The following is a 21,064-nucleotide window of genomic DNA, read 5'->3' on the forward strand; positions in this document are numbered from 1 at the left end:
AGACGCAAGAATAATAAGAATAGAAAATTGGAAGGGGTGGGGAGTGGTTAAATCAGTAAAGTGCTTTCCGTGCAAGCGTGAGGACCTGAGTTTGATCCTCAGAGCCCATGTAAACATGCAAGGTATGATGAGGTGAGCGTGTAGTCCCATGGCTGGGGCAACAAGCAGACCCCTGGGGCTCACTGGCCAGCCAACCCTAGCATGCTTGGCAGACTGCATGCCAGTGGGAGACCCTAACTTTGAAAATAAAGTAGATGGTGTCCTGAAAAAAGATACCTGAATTTGACCTCTGGCCTTCACATGCATGTGTACCCACATCCACACATGCACCAACACATACATGAACACACCATACACATGCAGAGTCTTACATCACAGCCAAACAAGTAGATTGACTTTTGTATAATAATAATAATAATATAATAAATGACATTAAATGATCATCTTTTGGCTAAACAGTGCAGGTTAGGACTTGTATAACCTTTGAATGGGGTCAATTCAGTTATTTTTTTTCATCCAGAATTGTGCATGTGTTAATTATTTCATTTAAGCGTAATATTTTCATTCTGTTTTCTTTGATTATGAGTAATAGTTGCCTGAATGACAGAACACAGCAAATGTCCTTAATGAAAGGTGTCATAAGCTGCTGCATTTAAAGAAAAAACATGAATAAAACTCAGAGAATTCCAAATTAGTTAAAAATAACCATTGCTATACAAAGCTCACACATTTAAATTTAAAATTTAAGAACTTCTAAGCCTTTTTTTTTTTTTTCCAAGTGAACTCGATGTTCAGCGCGTTCTTTGTACCACAACTCTGTGTGAGCGCCAGCAGAGAGCCTTGTAATTGTGGGTAGATGATGCAGAGCCGAGCAGAAATCCCAATTTTGTATTTTACAGAATGTGTTTCACCTTCACCTTGCAGCTTTGGTTTACTAAAATCTCTACTTTTTCTTAAAATTGCATTTGCAGTTAAGGAATTAGAAGCAAAACTAAAAGATATATGAGGTGAAGGAACTGAACGGGAGAATTTATCAGGCTCATTTCTGGCTTGACATTCTTTGCTTTTTTTGTTGTTGTTTTGTTTTGTGCTTTATTTTTTCTAAACTGTCCATTTATGGAATTATACAATTGAAGATCTGAGAAATTGAAAAATATTGCAGATTAAGACCATAATTCATACAAACGATGTTACCTGAATGTCAGTAGAATATAAGTATTAAAAATCCAAGACAGGAGTGGAGAGATGGCTCAGCAGTTAAGACAGTTTATTGCTCTTGCAGAAGGCCTGAGTTTGGATCCTAGCACCCATGTTAGGGGATCACAACTATCTGTAAGTCCAGCTTCAGGAGATCTACTGCCCTCTTCCAGCCTCCTTGGGCCACCAGCACACATGTGGTATATACACATACATACAGGAACACACATACATTAACTAAAAAGTAAAATAAACCTAAAAATAGAAAAAAAAATCAGTACACACAAATCAAGCTCAGCAATGGATTATATCATTTAGTGTTCATGTGTAACTTGTTTGATACATTTAAATTATTTTTTACTCTTCAGAGTATCTTACACTTCAGAGGCTATTTCTAAGGATTGGCGATTTAATCAACTAAAACATTTTTGAGCCTGATATGAGAGTAATTAAATATGTGGCCTTGTATAACTGAATGTAGTATTTTTAAGGCTCATTTTCCTGTGGGGCATGAGGATCTGGTGGTTGCTGCCTGAGCTCTGAGCTGAGAGCTAGATACATTTTGTATCCTCTGTTCATTTGACTCTCTCAGAGCAGTGGAGATCCTGGCCCTGAGGAAAGACAAAGGCAGAGTCAGGTCCCAGAGAAGGTGACACTGCCCACCAGGTGACATTTTGGTTTGTGGGTGTGGCATTGGTTACATGGTGGTTGGGGACATGGTTGATGGATGTCCTGCAGTGTTCAAAGTAACTTCACATCCCGTAGGCGGCTTTCATGATTTTTTTGTATTAATTAGTTTTTTTTTTTTTGTTTCTGTATCAAAATACCTAACAAAGCAACTTCAGGAAGGGTCTATTTTGACTTAAAGTTAGCAGTGAAAGACTTGAACATGGCTAGAAAGGCTTGCAGTAGGAGCACGAGGCAGCGGGTTGCAGCTCATCCGTAGACAGGAAGCAGAGAGAAGAGTTTTGGTGCTCAGCTCCCTTTCTCCTTTTTTTTTTCCACACTGAAATTGTGTATTTAAAAGTAAAATTTGTAAAGCTTATCTATCCTGTTCTTATGTTAAATTAAACATCAAACGATAAAATACCATTTCAGACTTATATACAAGATTCCAGTTCTTACAAAAATGTGCTTTAGTTGTAAATGCTAGATTATGAAAAATAATTTCATAATCAGTTTTATTTAATTTTAATGACTTTTCCCAACTCTGATAGTAAAAAGATTAAAAGAACTTAAAATCTAATGGCAAAAACCCATTTTCCCTATTAATAAAAGTTGCTTTCTTTTATTAACATACAATGCCCTATTACTAAGGCACGACTTTTTTTATGGAAAATAAACCAAACCACAAGTTAGGTTTATTCTATATAACAGTTGTAAGACAGAGACACTCTGTAGGTATAACATTAAATACATCTTAATCAAGGAATATTTCCAAGTTACCACCTTCGTAGACTCGGTAGAACGTTTTTGAACTTGGCACCTGAGGGGCAGATCAGGAGCCAGGGCAAATGCTTGCCTTGCATCCTCCCTTTTACCCTCCTGAGGTCCCGTATCTTCCTTCCCTCAGCTTTTGCCCTATGGGCCTTCCTCTGACACAATTTGTCCTTCCTCTGACACAATTTGTCCTTCCTCTGATACAATTTGCAGAAGTCAAAGGGAGCAATCTACAACGAGGAAGAATTTCACAATTGTTACATAAAACATAAAATGTTCATGTCAGTTCATTATGCATTGGCAACAATTCATTTGAATATTTCAAGTTTAAAACAAACATAAAACTGGAGAAAGGAGAAAATCACTTAAATCACTTATAAGACAAATATGACACCCTTGTGTAAACTCCACTGAACGAAACAAGAATGAAAACCAACAGAAAAATGCGGGTCTCTTCAAGGGGACTTATCGAGCCAATTCTTCCTTCCTCCTTTTTATAGTCTAGAGCCTCAGTCCTTGGGCCAGTGACAGCCACACTTAGAATAGGCCTTCCTACCTCAAGTTAACCCAGTCTAGAAACTTTCTAAACAACGTGCTTGGGGACTTGTCTCCTGTATGAATCTAGATCAAGTTGACAATATTAACCATCACATTTGTGGAGGTAAAAAGATGCATCTAACAACAGGAGCCAAGAACTGGCTCCATTTGCAAGTAAACACAGAGTGTCTTTTTAAAGTTACCGTGTGCCTTCAATTTTCCACAGCATGCTGCTCTCCAGTAAATTAGGGAAATGGGTCCTTTGTTTTGTTCAAAACTTTGCAAAGAGGTTTTGCCTGCTTGGAAAGTTGTGTTGTGCTGGCAGCCCCACCACGACACCCCGGCAGTGGTATGTGAAGAAGTTCTGGTTCCAGCCACCATGTCTGGGCCATGGCGGGGTGGATGGCCTCCACATGGCTTTCAGAGTGCTCTGGTCCACCATTTACAGATTGAGACACACTTCGAAAAGTTCCAGGTTCCTTTCTCTTTATTTCTCTCCCTGTGTTATTTGTTAGGACAGTCTATTGCCTTTGACGAATTGTATGTGGAAGTAGTTAATGACTGTCATTTTCATTCTGGATGGTAGAAATGTATTATCAAAAGAAGGTCTTTGGGTTTGATAGTGTTAGCAGTCAATATACTATAATATGCTTTGAAATGTGAAATCATTAATTTCTCAAAAAATTAAATCTTATTGTCCAAGAAAACAAATGTTCTGTAATTTGCATTTCTTATTTTGGGCACAGTGATTGAAGCCATTTTGGTCTTTTGTTCAGTTTTATTTTTGTTTTTTATTTTTGCTGCTTCTGAGGACCAGGGAGCCATCTCAGCCTTTTGGATAGGGTGGGTCTTACATTACATTCTCCATAGCGAGTCATCTATCCTCAGGAGATGCCATTCCAGCCACCACAAGGACAGACCAACTACTCCTACCTGTCCTTGGAGCTACAGGGAGCCTGGGGTCTTGAGGGTCTGCTTACTGTGACTTAGGAGGTGTCCTGTGACTGGAAAAAACAGCAGTCTTGTTGAGTTGCTACCTGAGACTTGCGGGGTAGCACCAGCTAGATGAGCCAAGCACAAATGCCTCTTATAGTGGGACTCGGGCTTCCTTAGGAACAGGCTGCAGGAGGGATGCCACAGGGACACCACTGCACACAACAGGCCTTCTAGGCTTCTCCATTTCTCATGTTTCCAGAGAATTCCTCCCTGTGCCTATCAGGGTTAACAGCTGGGGACAGATGTTACAGGATGGGGAATAAATGGTGACGCCTACTGTCCTGTGTATTAACTGGTACAGTCCTGCATATTAAGTTTGCTAGATCAGATTTGAAGATGATGTAATTGTGAACTTTGAATTCAGATTACAAGGTATGTGAGTGAGGCAACCTTTAGCATTTCCTGAAGTTTCTATTTTTAAGTTGGTATGCAGGATGCTACTTTAACATAGGTTTTGCCCTTTAATTGTGAAGGATTTGGGGCTGCCAGCTCCTTGGCTGACAGTGGAACTAATGGGGCGTGTGCTGACGCATAGTTCAGGAAGACAGTGAATTACTAGGTGTCTCATACCTAAAGCCTCGTGTTTTCCCTGCTTGTCTGTCAGAAACTGATGGGCATGCAAGCAGGCAGTGTTTTTTCCATGACAGCCTGCCTGGAGTGTCGTCCACTTCGAGAAAATATTGCTGATTAAAGGAGAAAGGTGGCTGAGCCTGGTGTCAGCAGGGCTGGCTGCTGACATGGAACCTGGTGCCTGATGGATGCTGAGTGCCTGGTACCCATCTGAATGTGGGACTCTATAAACTAAATCAGGAGCCGAGACTGTCACTTAGTGCATTGCAGCTCCGCTCACCTAGCTGCCAGCTGGCAAGTTTTTCAGTTTGTAAGACCTCATTCCGAACTTGATTTCTGCGAGGAGTACTGTTAGACGAAGATGCATGCATAGCAAAGGCAGCCCTGTTGACTTGTTTGTCATTGGTGGCTTTGCATAATTTGCCATCCTGTTGGTCACTCTTCTGTTGTGTCTGGATGTGGGTCCTGTACAGTGCTGGGTGCAGTGTATGTGTGGGAAACAAATGCTTAGTATTATCCTACAGGGGTTAGCCCTAAAATGTGTCTGTGTATGTCCTGGTGAGAAGGCTCAGCCAGGTGGAAGCCAGAGTTTCTCAGGGGTGGGCAGGATGTATCTTTTTATTTCAGCAGCCAGAGCTTAGGATGTGGGCAACTGTGGGCGTGGCTGTGGGTGGGCATTCAGGACCCAGGACAGGACGCCTGCTTAAGCAGCTGTGTACATAAACATTCGGGTTTGACAGGTCTACACTCTTTATAGCTAGTTTTCTGTTTTTCACCAGAATGTGGCTCTTTTCTTATTTCTCTCTAGAAACAACACACAGGGCTTGTTCAACACAGGCTGTCTTACTTGTGGCAAGATTCCTGACAAAAGAAACTTAAGGAAGGAAAGGCCTGGCTTTTCACACTTTCAGGGTCCATCATGGTGGGAAGTCATGGCCATAAGAGCTTGAGGCAGGTGGTTACATGGCATCTGCAGTCCAGAAGCAGAGAGAGATGACTGCTGTGCTCACCTCGCTTCTCTTATTATCCTGTCCAGGACATCAGCCTATTGAATGTGCTGCCTACACTTAGGGTGGTCTTCCCACCTCAACTAACCTCATCTAGAAGCTCCCTGGGCCATGCCCAGAGGTTTGTCTCTTAGGTGACTGTCAAGTTGACAATCAATACTGTCACACAGGTCCTGGTGAAGTTTGGACTCCAGAAGCCAGGATGGCAGCCATTGATCCTGTCTGGCTTGGCTCTCCAAGAGCTTTGTCAGTCTCTGGTATAACACTGACTTCTTATTGGCACTATGGTGACTCTGCATGCCCAGATGCATTCTGCCTTGTGCCATTTGGTGGGTGGGACAGCTCTGAGATCTCCTACCTTGGGAGACCTCAGGAATGCTTAGAGCTCCCTTCTCTGGGCCCTGGGGCCAGGTGCAATGGAATTGGCTCATGTGGCCAATCTGCCCAGGCCTTGTCCTCAAAGAGGACAGAGGAGGGCCAGCAGTACCCACAAGCTTCCTGCAGTTTAAGGAGCCCTGAAGGTGGTGGGGGCCATGCTGGCTTGGAGCCACACCTGCTGTCCTGGGGCCGGCAGGCTTCTGACCCCAGCTGTATCAATGCTCTGTCCATGCATAGCTAACACACCTTTTCTCTTGCTTACCTGAGCCTTGGCCTCGGGAAGTGAATGAGCAGTGGCTGGGAGAGTTTTCCACATTATGTTCCAAAGTTTTGTGAATATATTGAATGAATGACTCAGACTTAGCTTGGCACCCACTCCCACACCTCCCATGCTATTTTCACTAGCATCCATCTGGCCCCACAGACTTCAATGCTCCCATGCCCTTGAGTCTCTGAGTTCTTCACGGGACCCGAGATGTGATCCTGTTTGTATCCCCAGTACTCAATACCCTCCAGCTGTAAGGCAGGTACTGTAGAAACCTCCATCGTGAATGAAAACATACGTGGCCTGCATGCCATGTTTCCTGTGCTCCATGTAACTCTGGAAATAACGAAGCTTGCTATTTACAAGGTGAGCACAGAATGCAGATCTGATTCTGTTACCTAGGCGATGTACTTACACGTGGTGGGCTTCTGTAATGTTGCTCTTATTTCCTTCATGCTTGTCTAACTTCTACCTCCCCTTTTAAAGGTCTCTTCTTGCCTTCACTCAGCATTGGTGATTCTAGGGTTTTCTTCTCGGGGGTCCCTTTTGTTTTGGAGATGGGTCTCATGAACTTGCTATGTAGATCAGGATGACCTTGAACTTCTGATCCTTCTGCCTTTCGCTCCTGAATGATGGGATTAGAGGCATGTGTTTCCATGCCTGTTTATATGGTGCTGGGGATTGAATCCAGGGCTTCATGAATGCTTGTAAGGGCTCTTCCAGCTGAGCTGCATCCTGCTGCCCGTCTTGGTCCTTTTGTGTCTCACACTCATATTCTTTCTGGTGGGTGCCGTACATCTCCTGACTTCATCAGGTATGTTCTTATGACATCTACACCTATCTTTCTGGGCCTGACCACTGACTACCTGCTACTGGATGGTCCAGCTGTATCCCAAATTCATGCCTACCCTTTTGGGTTCCCCATCGACTAAGCCACCTAAAAAGTAAAAACCAGCATCTCCCTAGATGCCTTTGTTCTCAGCGTCTTCTCACTGTGCGGAGGGGATCAGTGGGGCCCACCTCCTCAAACTCTGCCATAGCTACCCTTTTTGTCCTGTTCCTCCATTCTGTAAACATCCAGGTCCTCACACCTCATATCTGCAGTGTTACTGAGACTCTCTGACCTGTCTTTCTGCCCAGGTCTTGCCCTCCTCACATTCCTGCATTCCAGGCCCTTCTCCCTCCCTGTGCCACTCTCTGCTTGCTTCAGACACACTCAACACGTTCCCTGATTGACTTCAGCTCTTCTACCATTTGGCTTTTCTTAGCTACTTCCCACGCAAGGAATCTCCTCTTCTTGCCTACTGTGTCTTATATCCTGCATATTTAAGACACACAAACATCCCTCAGATTTAAAGCTTTTATTTCAAGTGTCTTCTTTTTACAAGGTCTTTTAAAAAAGTATTTTATTTATTATTTTTATTTTATGTGTATGAGTGTATTGCCTGTATGTATGTGAGTGTACCCATGTTGTGCAATGGTGAGGAGGTCAGAAGAGGGCATTGGATTCCCCTGGAACTGCAGTTAAGGATAGTTCATAGCCGCCATGTGGGTGCTGGGAAATGAACCCGGGTCCTCTACAAAAGCAGTCAGTGCTCTTAACCGCTGAGCCATCTCTCCAGCCCCATTACAAGGTCTTTTAAGGCCCTTGGAGAATGAACTTTCTTCCCAAGCTTCCTCAGCCCCATGGAGGCTTCTTTTATTATCTTTGTTAAACTCACGTCTGCCTCAGTCTCTCTAAACAGAGACGTCTTCCCAGAAACAGACCTTAGCAATATTTAACTTATCTCTGTACCTCCAGCACCTCCCACGATCCCTAGGGAAATTGCTGGTGTTCAAAAAGCCTCATGAATGGATGGATAGAGCCATGCATTGATGCTGTAACCAAGAGAATAGGGTTGTTTTCCTTTCGTGAATGATTTAGTTGGTCTTGCTTCCCACAATGGGGTGTACATATCAGAGGACACTGTAGTGGAGGAACCATGGTTGATGATTTTGGTTTAGGGTTTCATCTTATTTATTCTGCAGTCTGCCTGCTGGTGAGGGGACCTGAGAGAGGCAAGTCCAGGATCTCACCTTTGTTGCCCAGGGACTGCTCCTGCCTCTTTGATGACCACTATCTCACCCAGGCTAGTGCAAGCTGTAGTAACATTAGCTGGAGTTTGACTTGGAATATCTGACCCTTTTAGGGTGGTATTAGGTGTTGGAAGAGGTAAAGAGAAGAAGAAAGTGGAACTCGGATTTCTGTAGACCATGAAGATGTCTTCAGTGTGATTCAAGTGCTAGTGTTCTTCCCGACCGTACCTGTCGGTTCTCTAGAAAAGCATCTTGAGGCTCCGCTTTTTTCTTGATCATGCTGGACAGTTTCTTTGTCAGAAAGTTTGTTTGGGACTCAACCTACTCAGGCTGTCTTCTTGTAGTTTCCTGGGATCTGCACCATCTGGTTTTTCCTAGCTGAGGGGGCAGTCTATCAAATCCAGAATTGGAAGAAAAAGCTGTGTTATGTTTTCGTAGAGGCTGGTCTCTCCATCTCTCGTGAATTTGTTAACTTGAAAATGAGTGGAGAGAAATCCATTTTCTACTAATGCTATTTCTTTACCTTTACTTGGAAGCTGACAATGATTTGCTCTTAGGATGGAATTGAAGTTGACACCAGGAAAAGAATCACACTTGGAAGTGAGCATATTGTCAGTGTGTATGGAATGACATTGGTTTTTCCAAGATATCCCTGGCAAAGTTTGCCCTCACTTAGCCAAAAATAAGGAGCTGTCAACAAAGGTCATTGCTTTTGGATTACTGGTCATAATTGAGTTAGGAAGCAGTTTACATTTCAGTGGGAAAGGTGACGAGGGAGGTAAGCTGTTATTACGATCGGTCTCTTGTTCGGAAGTGACCAGAGTTGCTACTGTCACAGTTGGCGGGGTCCTGATCTGTGGCCGCGTGCACCAGCTGTGTGCATATCAGAATTTTGGCTTCTTTAAGGACTGCTACTTGAGGTCTGCAGCTGTTTCCTTCTTGATTTCTCTTTCTGAGTCTTTAAGAAGTCACCTCTCACTACTCACCAAAAATGGACATACCCATGGGTCTTTGTCACTTTCCCTGCAGATTTCAACAGTGTCCCGGACATCACAACAGGCCTGAAAAGGAGTCAGACAGACGGCACTCTGGATCAGGTGTCGCACAGGGAGAAGCTGGAGCAGACGTTCCGGGTAAGATGCTGGCCTACCACAAACCAAGAGCCAGGCAGGCAAGGGCTAATTTTCGCCCTTGCCTGTGGCTCTCCCCCCCCCCCTCTCTCTCTCTCTTGGTGGTGGTGGTGGTGTGTGTGTGTGTGGCGGCGGTGGTGATGGGGTGTGCGTGTGGGGGGGTGGTATGTGTGCTTGAGTGTACTTAACCAGGCATGTATGTGGAGGCCAGAGGTTGACACTGGATGTCTTCCTCTATTACTCTTTTTGAGACAAAGTCTCTGAGCCTGGAACTTGTATTCAACTAATTGGCTGATCCGTGAGCCCCAGGGATCCTCCTGTTTCTGCCTCCCCAGCCCTGGGGTTACAAACATGTGCTGCCATGCCTGGCTTTTATGTGGGTTCTGGGGATCATGTTGAAGTCCTCATGCTCACCTGGCAAACACTTTATCCACTGAGCCGTCTCCCTAGTACTGTTTATTCCTCTGAAGTGAGCACTAATGGGAACTATTTACACAGGCCTGACTTTGAGCACACCATCAAAGAGCCTGGCAGATGGGTCATCCTCTGTCAAGAAGGCATAACAATTTTGGTAAGGAGGTCCTGAGCTTGGGGATCTCGAAAGTCATGTTCAGTTATTAGCCCATCCCTAGCCTACGATTGTTTTGTCAAAGCTAAATTATTTTCTGGAATAATTATCACTTGATTGTGGTACAGCATATATAACATAGAATTTGCCCCTGTTGGACATTGTCAGGCATCGTGTGCCTGATGCCATCACCACCTTTCATCTCCAGAGGACCTTCATTATTCCGGACAGAAACTCTGTTCCTCTCACCCCACGAACTCCTCCATGCTCTCTTCTTAGTTACCAATTCTAGATACTTTGCATATAAGGAAAATTATCCAATATTTGGCTGAATGTGGAGCCTTTAATTCTAGTACCTGTGAGGTAGAGCTAGGCTTATTAGGAGTTAAAATTGTCCTGAGTTAGATAGAGACCAGCCTGGACTACATAATAACCTGCCTCAAAAAAAAAAATTGACCTTTTGTTCCTGACTCACTTAACACAATACTTTCTTTGTTCATCTACGTTGTAGAATGTGTCAGACTTTCTTTTTAGGGTCACATAATATTCCATTGCAAATATACACTATATTCAGTTACCCATTTGTTGTTGGTGGTACATTTGGCTGTTGTGGGTGATGCTGCCGTGGTCATTGGCATATGAGATCTGCTCAGATCGTCATCTTCAGGTCTTTGGGCTGTGTGTTGGTGCTGGAGAGCTTTAGTTGTCAACTTGACAGACCTGGGTTGATGGAGCCTCAATTGGGAAGTTGCCTCCATTGGACTGGCCTGTGGCCATGTCTGTGGGGTATTTTGATTGTTGAGTGATGTGGGAGGGCCCAGCTCACTGTGGGTCGTGCCACTCATGGGCAGGTGGGCCTGTGTTGTATAAGAAAGCAGGTTGAACACGTGCCAGGGGAGCAAGCCAGTAAGCAGTGTTCTTCCATGGTCTGTACTCCAGGTCCCTTCCCCGAGTTCCTGCTTTGGCTTTCCTTTGGTGGCCTGTGCTTGTAAGCCAAATAAACCCTTTCCTCCCCAAGTTAGTTTTGGTCAGTGTGTTTTGTCACAGCAATTGAAAGCAAACTAGAACAGGCTATATGCTTGGGAGTGCAGTTGCTAGGTTGTAGGCATTCTGTTTGGCTTTTTGAGGGACAGTCCAGCTGTTCTGCACAGCAGTGCACCCTTTTCTTCCCACCTTCTCACAGCTATGAGCCAGGGCCACGGTTTCCCCTCACCCTCAGCAGCACCTGCTGCCTTCCATTCTGTTCCTATGTTTTTTTAAAAAATATTCTATTTATTATTTTTTATTTTTATTTTATGTGTATGCGTGTATTGCCTGCATGTAGGTAACTGCAGCCATGTCATGCAATACCCGTGAAGGACAGAAGAGGCTGTCGGATCCCCTGGAACTGGAGTTTCAGACAGTTGTTAGCGGCCATGTGGGTGCTGGGATTCGAACCCGGCCTTCTGCAAGAACAGCCAGTGTTCTTAACCGCCGAGCCATCTCTCCAGCCCCTGTTTCCACATTTTTAATTTTGTTTTTGTTTCAGACAGGGTCTCACTATATAGCCTTGACTGAACTGTATAGACCATGCTGGCCTTGAACTCACAGAGATCTGCCTGCCTCTGCATCACCATGGCTGGTCCTTTGCTATGCTATTTAACCATTCATAGCCAGTTGCTCGTCCGGTGCAGCCTAGATTTTGAAATTATAATTCTGATTTATGTTTCTTGGTTTTGACTTGTAAACAAAATATGAACAGAGGAAAAGAGAGGCAGTGTCAGGCATCTTAATGCCAGTTGTAGTGGGGATGTGCCCATTGGGTTTAGACTAACACTATGGCCAGGCGCTTGGCAAGCAGCACATAGCATACTCTTCGGGCTTGGTGGCATCCACTGAAGGCCACTGAAGAGGCTGATTAGGTGAGAGCCCGCCAGTTTCAGACTGTGCCCTGCTCAGCCTCTCCCTCTCCTCCTCTTCCATCCTCACCTGAGCCCTCTTCCATTCCTCCTACTGTCTTCCAGTTTCTCCTCCCTTCCTGCCATTCTTCCAAGGCCCTGGTTTTGCCAGGACACAGTCCCGCCACCCCGCCTCCATAACTGAAGCACATCAGTGTTTTTAATCTTATAGTTTTGTACTCTCTCTGGTGGGTTGTTTTAGGAAACCCTGTATCTTAGCTACTACCTTTGTTTCTGTTGTTGTTTTATTTTTTTGTGGAGCAAAGGATCATAGAAGAGCAAATTGATATACCTTGATTGCACTGTCATGATTGTAAAAAATATCTGTATTCATTTTTATTGTGTGTATGAATGTAATGCCTTTATGTAAGTGCACCTGTATCATGCAATGCTCTCAATGGTCAGAAGAGGAGATTCCCCTGGAACTGAAGTTACGGACAGTTGTTAGCTGCCATGTGGGTGCTGGGAATCGAACCCAGGTTCTCTGCAAGAGCAACCAGTGCTCTTAGCCACTGAGCCATCTCTCCAGCCCCTGTCTTAATATTTTTTTGAATCCATAGTCCCCAAAGCACTCATGAAATAGGCTCTGTATTTAAGGTGAAGGTGCCACGGGGCACGGACACAGTGTGGTGCTTGGGAGGAAATCACTTAATGCCTTTAGGAATAATGATTTTCTTTCTGTGATAATTTGCTTGAGTTGCACATTTGAATTTCTAAGAAGGAAATTAATTTTTCTAACCTCCATTTTTTTAAGAGTCAATAGAATAGACATAAAAAGCACATTAAGGCCATTTCCAACTATTCTCTGACTACACGTCACAGCTAAGTAACCTGAAATAAGTGAACAGTGCCACGTCCATTAGAAATGTAAAAGTGAACCTAGGGTTTGGGTAGCAATTGGGGCAACCTCAGTTTTGCCTTCCATTGTGAAAAACGGTAAGGGGAGAAAACTAACAGACACATTTACGAACACGCATACATGTACGCATGCATACTCACACGCATGACAAGGAACACAGAGGGGAAATGTATTGGAAGAGATGCAGATTGAATATCTCTTACCCTAAATGCTTAAGTAGTGTTTCAGATTTCAGGGATTCCCCCCCAGACTTTGCTATCTGCATGCTATAAAACAAGGTACCTTTGGGGGTAGGGATTCAAATGTAAACATGAAATCCATCTGTGTTCTTATGTACCATATATACTTACCCCTGGAGTAAGTTTGTGTGATGTTTTTGGTGCACTTGTGTTTTGGCTACAAACTCACGCAAGGTCTGGTGTGGCACGTTCTGCTTCTCCTGCTGGTGTGTTGGGGCTTTTGCAGCATTTGGATTAGGGATGCTCGGCCTGAGTGAGCAGGTGAAGCATTTGTTGCCAAATTCCTTTCAAGGCAAAAGTAGGCACTTACATCTGGGTGTGAAGATGTTCTCATTTGCTTTCTGCTGCTGTGATAAACACTAAAACAAAAGGCCACTTGGGGAGGACATCATTTTATCGGTTACAGTCCATCATGGAGGGGAACCAAGGCAGGAACTTGAAGCGGAGACTGTGGAGGAATGCATCTTACTGGCTTGCTTCTGCCTGACTTGCTTCGCTACTTTTCTTATACAGCCCAGGCATGGTGCTGCCCATAGTGGACTTGACCCTCCTACATCAATTAGAAATCAAGAAAATGCCCTGTCACGTGCCCATAGGCCAGTCTGATGGAGAAAATTATTCAGTTGAGATTCCCTCTTCCCAGGTATGTGTAGGTTTGCATCAAGTTGACGGACAGTTGTTAGTTGCCATGTGAGTGCTGGGATTCGAACACGGGTCTTCTGCAAGAACAACTGGTGTTCTTAACCACTGAGCCATTCCTCTAGCCCCTCACCTTATCTTTTAAGACAGGGTCTCTCACTAAACTCCACCAGTTGGCTAGAGTGGCTGACCAACAAGCTCTGGGATAAATCTACCCCCCAAATGGACCGTGTCCAGGTTTTTTACGTGGGTGCTGGGGATCTGAACTCAGGTCCTCATGCTCACAAAGCAAGTACTTTACCAAGTGAACTATCTTCCCAGTCCCTATATGATTTTTACCCTCCTAGAACCATTAAGTCTTGTCTAAAGGGATTCCTCCCTGTTTTCACAGTGGTGAATTGGGCATTACTGGTCCTTTCCCCATGCATACTGGGAGCAGCTCTTCCAGGATCCCCTGCACATTACCCTCTAGGAAGCACCTGCTGAGGCCCATAGAAGCCAGTTGCTCTCCAGAGAGAAGGCTTGCCTCTGCTTCCCAGGTCGACTCAGGGGTCATTAACTTCTTTTCAGATTAGATTTGAGTTGAACCTGGGCCATTTGGAGTATTTTACTAACAAGTATTTTAGACTTAAGGATAAGGAATAATTTCCATTGAAAATCACACGAAGCTGGGCTTGATAAAGCACAGCTGTAACCAGGGCTTTTGACAGCCCCGCAATTTCTGCAAATGGCTCATAATTGATTGCCTTCTCTCTGTGTAAGGGTGCCTATTACTGTCACAGCTCTTTGTGTGACCCTGTCAGCCTCTCCTGTAGGGGATTTTTTCCCCTCTAGTATTGTTAGCAGTTGGCATATGCTATTGTGATAGTTGGGAGTTTGAAAGAAATAAACAATTTCCCTCTGGGTGAGGGGGTTGGCATAGTTTTGGGTTTGTCTTGGGGGAACTCGAGGTGTGTTAAGCAGTCCCCAACAAACATGCCACTTGGGTTTTGGGTTCTGCTCTTGGATCTGGATGTGGACATGTGGCACTTGGTGGATCTGTCATCGCCACATCTGCTGTAACCTAGTGCCTCTGCAGAGCAGGCAGGCTCACAGCTTGGGGTAGGAATCTAGAGGAAGGGGGTGAGCCTTCTCCAGGCAGCAGGAGAAAGCTTGGTGACGCCAGGAAGTCCTTGTGGATGAGACTGGGAAGAACAGTTTGAATTTTTTTTTCCTCTCATTTCATTGCCTGGGATGAGAGCGTGAGGAGACGCGTGCCTTCCATACTCTCCAGCAACAGCAGACCGTCGACTGCTTCCTTCTCCAACACTGAGAAGGAGCGGGTGCCTTTGAACTTCTTTTTATGTGCAGCAAGCATGTAAGTAAACACATTTCTGAGTGTAGGTAGCTCTTGATCCAAGTGCAGGCGTGCTTGCCTGGTTTGCTTTCTGGACTGAAAGTTGATTTGACTAAAAATGTCTAAGCGCTGTTACGGATGTCAGGATTCATACCTTTCCAGAGGGATTCCGGGAGCAGTCGCCAAGCACTCCACAGCTGAGGAGAAGAAACTACTTTTGTCTATGAGTTCTGTGCTGTCCACTTTTCCTTTCTCATTCTCAGTTCTTGCAGTTGATCTCTGACAGTCTGAAATACGTAGACATCAAAAAGACTTGTGCAGATATTTCCTCTGTATAATATATTTAAAAGAGAGAAGAAGAATTTGATTGTTGCAAATTATTTTATGCTTGAGCAATTTCCTTGGAGTGTAGCACATGCTTGTATTGGGCTTAATGCTGAGAAATTAAAAATCTGCAAGAAAGAAACCTGTTTTCTACAAGGTGAGGAGTGTTTTTAATGTAGCTCTTTCTCATTAGTTAATTTTTCAGCTTTTTAGAGGAATTTTATGTAATCACCTAGTGTTGCTTTGGCAGTGATTATTTTTGCAATTTGTAGGCGTTGTGTTGATAGAGCAGAGAGAGTTGGAAATCAAGATGTACAGTGTGGCAACTGTGTGTTGTGTTCTTTGCAATTTAATCACATTTAAGATGTATTTGGGCCTGTTTATGTGTTCAGGGTAGAAGAAAAGAATGCACACTAACTATTAGGTTCTTAGTACACTGGGTGAACATAACTTGTATTTAATATTTGACGCCTAGCCCACTCACTTAGCTCAACCTTTTGAGATTTTTCATGTGAGTTGATTTTTAAGAGCTTGTACTTGAAGAAGCTGAACTTACAGGGACAGATTTTTGGATGACACGGTTAGTGTTCCAGCATTCTCCAAGTATTATTTCAAGATCTTTTGGGTTATAAGATGTTTTTGTTAGAAAGTTAAGCTAAAACACTATTTATTTATAGTCAGTCGATCTCTGTAGTTGTTGTTTGGTAGGCTGATGTAATCATGATGCTTTTCTTAAAATTAAGCATACCTATCTCTAAATGTAAGTTGGCCAAACTAATTCGTATTTGAATGGACAGGGAGATGGTATCTTTAAGACTGATGCTTTGTTCCTGAAAAATGACTTGGGTATGGGACTCTGCCATGGTAAGACAATCTTCTGTGATGTTTTCATTTCAGGTAGCCCACTCTGGCAGGCAGTGTACTAAACAGAAATTTTGACTTGTTGATTAGAAAGCTGAATTTGTATCCTGCTGTATCAGATTTACTACTATGTGACCTGGGACAAGCTACCCAGCTTTTAGGTTGTTAAACTGGAAGTCTACCTTCCCTGACAGTTCTCTGTGTTCGGACACATTCTGTTCAAGTAATGACCTTTTCGTCTGGTGGATTCAGCATCAGAGAAGAAGTTGTATACAAATGCTGAGTGTCCTAATAAAATGTTACTGAAATATGTGTGCATGACTTAAATATCTCAAGGTTTCTTAGAGTTAGTGCCAGTGGTCAAATTCTCCTGGTCTGTTCTCTGGATAAAAAAGAATCAGATGCCAGGAGCCTTAGGAATTGGGTCCTCTTGGCTCTCTGCCATCTACATGAAGACCAGTTATACCCAGTGCAGTAAAATTTTCTCAGGCATAGTGTCATGAGTTGATGAGCTTTTGTAAAGCATTATACTGGAATGACAGAGTAGAGGTCCGCCTTCTTCCTTTGCAGGGTGGGCTGTGAGTCGAGTCTGTCATGGAGGCCAGAGAGGTGCTGCTGGCCACATTCTTGCAGCTCTGTCCCCTTGCAAGAGAGTTGGGGGACACAGGCTTACAAAGGAGCTGTCTTCTGAGAGTTGCCCCTGGCTCTCAAGTGCAGCGTTCTGATGTTCTGACACTACTTTGTTGGAGGCAACTTTGCTGGCTTTTCATTGGAGTCTGAAAGGGCATTTGATTTTTGATTTCTTGATAGACCCTCCGCCGCCCCCCCCCCCATTTTCCTAGCTCTAGCTCTTTTGGGTCAGCCTCTTGGCTGATGTGTCTAGATACAGTGTGGCATGCAGAGGTCACCCCTTGGTCCTGTTCTGACAAAGACAACTTACACTCTCTGTAGGGTTAGAGAGGCACCCCCATTTCCCCATTACCAGGTAGGGGATCAGGGAAGGGTCAAAAGTGAGCAAGCAGTGGACTTGAACTGTAGAGTGGCCTTGAGACCCCAGAGTGCATATATGGCCCAGGCAGTTCCTACAAAAGCAGCTCAGGGGAGGGAGCGCTCAGCCCATGGAAGGAGTCTGAAGGGAGGCAGTGGGAAGGAGCCCTGCTGGCCGTGACCCTCCTCCCTACATCTTGCAGCTGACCTCAGCCCTGTCATCGTGACTGATTCCTCCTGGTCATGTTGTATGACAGGGTGGAAGAAACCTGGATTGTGGGCAGGGGCTGTTAATAGGGACTGAGCAGTGAGCCAGCCAGCACCCTGATACACAGAAATTGGATGTTGCTTCATGGGTATTCAACTGTCGGTAAAGCCTCAGACATGAGGATTACTTGTTGCATGAGACGAGGCTGTGTGTGGCTCCGAGGCCATGAGTTTGTGTGCAGTTGTGGCACAAAGCATGCATTTTCCGTATATTTGTGGAGTATGTGGGTGTCCAGCAATGGAGCTGTGTGAAAGGCACAGGCTCTGTAGCCCAACCCAACAAACCAGACAGGATTTCCAAACAACAACTCTGGGAGGCCCTGGGCCCCCCGTCCTCCCTGGCTTTGCAAGGTTCTCAAAGGGAAAGGGAGTGTTGGCACCCGACTCAGTGAGGTCGGGAGGTTCATGGAGGTCCTTTCATCCTTCTTCCCTCCCTTTGATCTTTGGGTGCTGGGGTCTTTTGTGGGCAGGCTAGCCTCCCTGGATGCCCCTCTTGCCTTTGCTCGTGGCCCCAGCACTGTCCTCCTGCTTTCCCTTGCCTGTGCCTTCTCCTCCTCCACACTTTCCCTTTCCATCCTGTTTTTCTGGGAAAAAAAGGAACAACTTGTTACTAAGAGTCATCTTCAGAATCACAAAACTAAGAGGAAGGAGAAAAGTGGAAGCCACAAAGAGGCAGCGTGGAGCCACAGATGAATCACCAGAGTGGGGTGGGCTGAGGAGCAGGGCTTGTCAGGTGGAGCCCTGGCTCTGAAATGAGCTCACTGTCAGGCTCCCAAGTACTGAAGGGATAATTACACGCCCTCTCCTCACTGCTGGGATGATGACTAACTGGAAAGTGACTCGGAGACGCCCCAGATCTGAGGCCACCCAAGGATTTGACCCTGACTGAGCAAAGATGCTTCAGAGACTGGGTGACCTCTGCTTCATCACATTCACTTTCTGTTCAGGCAGCTGCTTCTTTCTGTTGCTGTAGCAGGAACCATGATTTTGCTCTCATTCCGAGATGAGACTCTAGGAGATGTGCTTGAAAGTGTTCATTCAGAGTCTCTGGTTGGCATAGGAGATGGAACGGGGTCTCCAGTCCAGCGCCGACAGAACAGTTGAGATGGGGCTGCATGCTGAGCTCCCTGTGCCACTCCTTTTCCTCCCCCCGTGCTTCCAGCCATCGTCTTTCTAGACCTCCCAGATCGGAGGTAGCCAGTCATGGAGGCCTTGGCGTAATTTTGTTTGGGGGCAGAGAAGAAAGTAGGGGTTTTGAATTTCTCAGGCCAAACCCTCACCTTAGTCTAAACATCACCTGTGAGTTCTTAGGGAATGCTGGACCCAGGGTAGATATGGTGGGAACCTGTGGGTTTTCCCCTAAGTCCTAGACTGATGATTGCTTTCTTTGTCCTTGGGTAAATCGCCAGACTTCTGCATTGCTTTGTCAGCCCTGTGCTGAAACTTTTCCCTGACTGACCTTCACCTAGTGATAGAAAGCAGCCCTTTGCCCGTCTTCATGAATATGGAGAGCTGCTTAAAAGAAAACTGAATCTTAGAAGAAGCTGATTAGAATTAACATTGGTTATCTATGGTCCTTTACACAGTTCTTTGCACCCAAAACCTCTAAGATGTGTGGAGATTTTTAAGGTCATCATAAGTGAAGGTCAGATGGTTAGGAATTTATTTTGGAAAGTATTTAGAACCTAACTTTTGAGAATGGGATGAAAGCTCTAGAAACCTCTGGAAGATTGCTCATATGGCTAAGTTAAAAACTGTGTAGACTTCTGGAGCATATGGGACTCACCAACATGATGACATTTATGTACACGCTTCCCCTTTAGGGCACTATTAGCTCTGGGTTCATCACCCTAACTTTTAAGTATTTGAATCATTAATTTCATGATGACTTATATTATTGACATTTCAGAATTAATATCAAGTACCAACAATATGAAAAGCATCATTTGTTCAATCATGTGGTGTGTGTGTACATGTGTGTGTGTGTGCTAGTGCATATGCAAATAAATGCAGGTTCAAATATATGTGGAGGCCAGAGGTCAACATTGAGTATCTTCCTCTATCATTACCTACCTTATTTTTTGAGACAGAGTCTCTCACTGAACCTAGAGCTCACCTATTTGGCAAGGCTTCCTGGCCAGCCAGCTCCAAGGATCCTCCTGTCTCCATCTCCCCAGTGCTGGGATTACAGGTGTACTTTATAGTACCTGGCTTTTTACGTGGGTGCTGAGGATCCAAACCCAAGTGTGCTAAGAGATATAGAGAAGTGTGAAATAACAACCCCTAAGTGACAGATTATTAGATTGAAACCAGAATGGATTATGTTGACTGTCAATTGATATTGCCAGATTGTAGAATACCATTGTGTGGAAGTGTTTCGGTGTTTTGAAAAGGTTTTGTTTTCTGTAGTTATGGGGAAAAGGTGATTTAGAGAGGGTAGATTTGAAATGCTAATCCTAAACTAAACCTTTGTAGCCCTGGTTAGTAAGAGGAATGAGCTAGGAGGGCCGGTCCCCCACTCAGCACAGGGATGCTTTAAGTGGTGCTGGCTCCCAGGCTGCTGTGAACAGGTCCTCAGCTTCCGCTTCCCCTCAGCAGTCAGGTCTTTGGTTGCTGCCTGTTCCTTCTCTTGTAAAGGCATAATAGCACAGTTGCAGGCTAATTTGGGCTTGCTACTGTTTGGGTGCCTTGAATGTTATCTAATCTTTAATATTTACCAGGAGTGGGGCAGGGGGCGATGTGGCAGCCCCGGGTTTGTTCATTAAAAGCTCCTTCACAAGGGCCTGCTCAGGCGTTTGCCATTGTTCAAAGGTCTGGGACAGTCATCTCTCTATGCCTGACTTAAACATTCTGCGTACTTACAGATTGCCGTCGAATGAAAGCTTCATTGTGCAGACTAAATGAAGGTGCGTGTGCCCAGGCCCTGCTTTTGTGCCTTGCATTACTCAGAGAACATTATCACCTTTTAATAATGTCTGGGCCCCACAGTGTAGCTGCTTAAACTGTAAAAAATTCTGCACAATTGTTCTGAGTCATTTTTGTAATTTCCTCTAGAATTCAGCTCCAAGTAGACTCAAGTGTCACTGTTTGGAGCTGGAGGCTGGAGGCGGCAGAGGCTGAGGCGAACCCTGCCTGGGAGCCTTGTGCACAAGCACACAGTGTGGTATTTGCACCTCTTTTGGTGCTAGCTTCTGATTGCTGAGGGTAAAGAGTGGAGTTTTTAGCTTTGGAAGTCAGTCTCCCACTGTTCTTGGTAATCACATGAAGACTCGGGCAACAAAAAAATGGCAAGCATGTGATGTGAGAGCGTGCTGGCGACAGGGTCATGAAGGCACCCTTGGGGACTGGGAGATGATCAGTGAGTAAAGTGCTTTCTGAGCAAGCATGAGGACCTGAGTTTGGATCCCCAGCACTTGTGTGAAAAGCTGAGCATGGTGGCATGCTCATGTAA

General features: G+C 44.8%; 1 protein-coding gene across 6 annotated transcripts in view; it reads left to right on the top strand.

The window, feature by feature from the left end:
• Tiam2 (T cell lymphoma invasion and metastasis 2) overlaps window positions 1-21,064 on the top strand; it is a 144,583-nt gene that overhangs the window by 90,811 nt on the left and 32,708 nt on the right. For 5 of the 6 annotated variants that reach the window (XM_029566656.1, XM_008839396.3, XM_029566653.1 and 2 more), the window contains one exon: window positions 9,496-9,599. In XM_029566656.1, coding sequence (XP_029422516.1) covers window positions 9,496-9,599 — 104 coding nt within the window. Of the gene's footprint in view, window positions 1-9,495; window positions 9,600-15,000; window positions 15,196-21,064 lie in introns of those variants that run through there. The other variant, XM_017799737.2, reaches the window with a different exon arrangement.

The sequence above is a fragment of the Nannospalax galili genome, unplaced genomic scaffold (assembly GCF_000622305.1).
Source record: "Nannospalax galili isolate Female #2095 unplaced genomic scaffold, S.galili_v1.0 scaffold211, whole genome shotgun sequence".
NCBI lineage: Eukaryota > Metazoa > Chordata > Mammalia > Rodentia > Spalacidae > Nannospalax > Nannospalax galili.